Below are 5,053 nucleotides of genomic sequence, written 5' to 3' on the forward strand. Positions count from 1 at the left end.
CTCACCTTGACCTCTTTCCACCTATCACATTTCCGACGCCCCTCCCCCAAGTCCCTCCTCCCTACCTTTTATCTTAGCCTGCTGGACAAACTTTCCTCATTCCTGAAGAAGAGCCCGAAATGTCGATTCTCCTGTTCCCTGGATGCTGCCTGACCTGCTGCGCTTTTCCAGCAACACATTTCCAGCAATTGGTCATTCAGTTCATTGCTGATTATGCTGCTACGAATGTCAGTTGTGTTTTTCTGAAACAACACTCCCTGTTCTCAAATAGATTCATAGAGATGTACAGCACAGAAACAGAATGTTCGGTCCAACTTGTCAATGCCAGCGATATTCCCAACTCAATCTAGTCCTACCTGCCACCACTTGGCCTATATCCCTCCCCCTTCTATTCATATACCCATCCAAATGCCTTTTAAATGTTGTAATTGTACCAGCCTCCACCACAACTTCTGGCAGCTCATTCCACACACGTACCACCCTCTGCGTGAAAAAGTTGCCTCTTAGGTCCCTTTTTATATTTTTCCCCCTCTCACCCTCAGCCTATACCCTCCAATTCTGGATTCTCCCACCTCAGGGAAAAGATCTTGACTGTTTATCCTATCTATGCCCCTCATGATTCTATAAACTCTATAAGGTCACCCCTCTGCCTCTAATGCTCCAGGGAAAACAGCCCAGCCTATTCAGCCTCTCCTTATAGCTCAAATCATGCAACCCTGGCAATATTCTTGTAAATTTTTACTGAACCCTTTCAAGTTTTACAGCATCCTTCCATTAGGAAGGAGACCAGAATTGTGCTCAACATTCCAAAACTGGCCTAACCAATGTCCTGTACAGCTGCAACATGACCTTCCAACTCCCATACTCAATGCTCTGACCAATAAAGGAAAGCATACCAAACGCTACCTGCGACACTACTTTCAAGGAACTGTGAACCTGCATTCCTAAGCCTCTTTGTTCAGCAATATTTATCATTAAGTGTATAAGTCCTGCTCTGATTTGCTTTTCCAAAATGCAGTATCTCACATTTATCTAAATTAAACTTCATCTGCCACATCTCAACCCATTAGCCCATCTGATCAAGATCCCATTGTACTCTGAGGTAACCTTCTTCGCTGTCCACTACACCTCCAATTTTGGTGTCACCTGCAAACTTACTAACTATACCTCCTATGTTCACATCTAAATAATTTATACAAATGACAAAAAGCAGTGGACCCAGCACTAATTCTTGCGGCACACCACTGGTCACAGGCCTCCGGTCTGAAAAGCAAACCTCCACCACTACCCTCTGTCTTCTAGCTTTGAACCAGTTCTGTATCCAAATGGCTAGTTTCCCCCTCTGCTCCATGAGATCTAACCTTGCTAACCAGTCAACCATGAGGAACTTTGTCGAATGTCTTACTGAAGTCCATATAGATCGCATCCACCGCTCTGCCCTCACCAGTCCTCTTCGTTATTTCTTCAAAAAACTCAACTAAGTTCATGAGCCATGATTTCCCATACACAATGTGTGAAACATTTATAAGATGCCTTGCTACAATTGAGTTTGTACTTTATTTATAATCTTGTGTAGAATGCCTGCAGTCTTAGTTTTCAGTTTGTATGTTTTGTTCCAACAGCCTGGGAAACTAACAGAGGCATTCAAGTACTTTCTGCAGGGCATGGGCTACAGTAAGTATAAAAAAAAGACACATAGCTAGGCTTTTTACCTGTGACTGAGTGTGAACTGTTGTTTTTCATCCTTTTTTCAGCTTTATTTACAAAGAAAATATCTAAATTTAGACAGAGTACACAAGTCATACTGCATGAAATTTTTATATCTTGATGTTAACTCAAGTCAAATGGTGCTCACCAAGGGGGGTTACTCTCAGCCAGACTGTATTCACCCAGGGGATTATTCTTAGCTAGACTCTATATACCTGGGGGTTATTCTCACAGCCAGACTGCATTCACCCAGGGGTTACTGTCAGTGAGATTTTTGAGATTTACTAAAACCCCATGTTTTCATCATTGAGATCTTATGTTGCAAATTTTGTTGGTGTGAAGGATGATTTTCAGGAATGAAAACAGTGGGAGAAAATGTAAGGGTGATAAATGGGGAGCAGGTGAACAGAATATCTCATCTACTAGTTTGTGATTATTCAAACCACCAGTTCATCACACAAAATGCAGACTCTCTGTGTTAACATGGTGTGCATTAGTATGCCTTTGGCTCTGTATTTTCTTTTGTGTCTGTTGACTATTATGCTCACCTAAATGTAAACTTATCATAACTATCTGGTTATGTGTCAAATATCTGTATCTGAAAGGTGTGTTTCTACAGCTGAAGGATCAACCTTCTGACCAAGCCTTCACACCTATCAATGGAATGTGTCTTAATCTCATAGTGACTGAGTAGAATTTTGTGCTGAAATACTTGAAACTTGTGATTTTCAAATTAACAGCAGAAATCAAATTTAAGATGAAATGCTACATTTTAAAAGGATTATTTTGTCACATAAATTGTCCATGAGTATAAATTCATTCATGAGTCTGCACTAATAGCTCTTTAATATGTTAGCTTAAAAATCTGGTAAAGTATCATGACCATGGGTCAAGACAGGACATACTATGAATGCTCTCAACTATTAATTCCAAAATGTCATTTTTAAGATGCCTAATATATTAAAAGGTAGTTGTGAATGTAAATTAATTGTAAATCCAGAAAGCGAATGATTTAATTAACACCTAAAATGTCAAAGAAGCTTCAGACTGGACTGTGGTCTTTTGTGACTACAAAAATAATGAGGGACTGACAACCTCGTGCTCATCAGCAAACCAAATCCCTGCACATTACATACAAACTGCGGACAGTTTGTGTTTTTCACTTTGAAAAATACATAAGGACTATATATTTAAAAAGCCAGCGTCACCCATAATGGAGTGGGCTAGTTGAACTGAACAGTCTCATATGCACCAGCCTGGGTTGAGTGTTAGACTTCTGTGAAGGTTATAGTAGAAGAACTATCTCATAGTTAGCCCTGTGTTGCAGATAAAGAACCTCTGTCACTCTTGACTTCTAGAAATCAGCTAGCTAGCAGCCAGACGAATAGAAAACCCTCTCTTATTGAGACAAATAGAAAATCCCCTCTGTTGCAAATTAATTTAAAAGGAAATCAAATCCTGCCATTAGAACCTCAACTGGCCAAAAAGAAATCTCAATTTTGACTGTTTAGCTATCACTGTCAAAGCCACCAGTAATTTCCATTGCTATAGCTATAATGTTCAGTTATCTACTCTATACAAACAATTCACAGACTGATCTGTATATTTGCTTTTTAAACTTTTGCCTCTTTTTACACTTTTATTTATAATCTATGTATATGTTGCATTATTAATTTTTGTGTTTACAAGTAATTCATTATTTGATAACTTGAGAAAGCCTGATTCAAATTTTAAAGCATTTGGTTTAGGAGAAACACAAAGGATTCTTTCCAAATTAATGTTGTGGCAACTGTCCGAGGGGTAGGTGAATAAAGAAGGGGAGCCAGTTCATCCATCCTCCACTGATAGTTTAATGGTTTGGGGTAACATATCTGGAACACATTGGGAAATCTTGGAGCCTGTTGCTGTGAATTGAATCCACAGACAAAACTAAAAATTGGAGTGGGTGAATTGTCATTTTGAAACCAATTTTAAAGGAAAATTTGCATAAGGTTTTCTTGAGATTGTACTGCTCCAGCATAGAAATATCCACATTTGATGTTGACACCTTTCTAGCAGAATTAGGAGAAGTTATTTCTGAAGATAGTTAAAAACATTTAGAAAGGCACTTGAGATTAGAATTTTGCCCAAAAGGCAGAAAGCCTAAAATTTTAAAAGAGGTGACCAGTGGTTTACAGGTGCAAATTGATGACAATAATATGGATAGAGTTGTGAGATTGAAGCAGCAGAAATTAGATTTTCAAGAAAAAGAGAAGGCATGAGAAGGAGATGGAGCAAAGAGGGAAGATGTAGAGTGTCAGGAAATTCTGCAGGAGTTTGAGCTAAGACAGCCCATGCTGAGGACCAGGACCTAACTGTGTCCCATGAAGGTACTATTGGTTCAGACTTAAGGTTTGCTCATTTAATTCCTAAATTTGAGGAACAGAAGTAAATACTGTCTTGAAATGGGTGGCGCAACAGTTTAAGCGACCAGTCTAACATTGATCCTCGTAATTGCAGAATAAGCTTTTGGAAAGAACACAAAGTTTATTCTTGCCTGTGGAAAGTACCATTGGTTACAGGGCACTTTTTTTAAAAAAAGGCTATCTTAATTGTGTATCGGTTAATGCTAGAGATGTGCTGTCAAAAATTCTGAATCCTTGGGAAATTACCAGACTAGACTGAAAGTACCTGAAAAGGTTAGGTGGCTTGCTTTTGACCAGTGGGTACAGGCACTTGAGATGGAAGCCATTTACAAAATCTCCATGAAATAATTCGCCTGAAAGGAGTTTAAAGACTTCATCTCTCTCCCAGTAAAATTACATCTTGAGAAACAAAAAGTGATTGTGTTAAGGTGAATTCTTCCGCCGCCTTCGCCTCCGTGCCTTCTTCAATCAAGACTCTCGCCCACCCTCTGACGACCCCTTCTCCCACCTCCAACACACCCCGTCCACATGGACACCCCGTGCTGGCCTCCTACCTGCCCTCGACCTCTTCATAGCAAACTGCCGCCGCGATATTAACCGCTACCTGAACTCCCCCACCCCTCCCACCCACTCCAACCTCTCACCCTCGGAACGCGCAGCCCTCCACTCCCTCCGTTCCAACCCCAACCTCACCATCAAACCAGCTGACAAGGGAGGCGCAGTAGTAGTTTGGCGCACTGACCATTACACCGCTGAGGCCAAACGCCAGCTCGCAGATACCTCCTCCTACCATCCCTTTGACCATGACCCCATCCCCCACCACCAAACCATCATCTCCCAGACCATCCATAACCTCATCACCTCAGGGGACCTCCCATCCACCGCCTCCAACCTCATAGTCCCACAACCCCGCACCGCCCGCTTCTACCTCCTGCCCAAAA

The 5,053-nt window shown here is 41.1% G+C and overlaps 1 protein-coding gene across 6 annotated transcripts in view; it reads left to right on the forward strand.

Moving 5' to 3' along the window:
* The window catches only part of ndrg4 (NDRG family member 4), a 163,261-nt gene that overhangs the window by 144,927 nt on the left and 13,281 nt on the right, over positions 1-5,053 (forward strand). For all 6 annotated transcript variants that reach the window (XM_043707294.1, XM_043707293.1, XM_043707295.1 and 3 more), the window contains one exon: positions 1,623-1,674. In XM_043707294.1, the coding sequence (XP_043563229.1) occupies positions 1,623-1,674 (52 nt within the window). The remainder of the gene's footprint in view (positions 1-1,622; positions 1,675-5,053) is intronic.

The sequence above is a fragment of the Chiloscyllium plagiosum genome, chromosome 17 (genome assembly GCF_004010195.1).
Source record: "Chiloscyllium plagiosum isolate BGI_BamShark_2017 chromosome 17, ASM401019v2, whole genome shotgun sequence".
NCBI lineage: Eukaryota > Metazoa > Chordata > Chondrichthyes > Orectolobiformes > Hemiscylliidae > Chiloscyllium > Chiloscyllium plagiosum.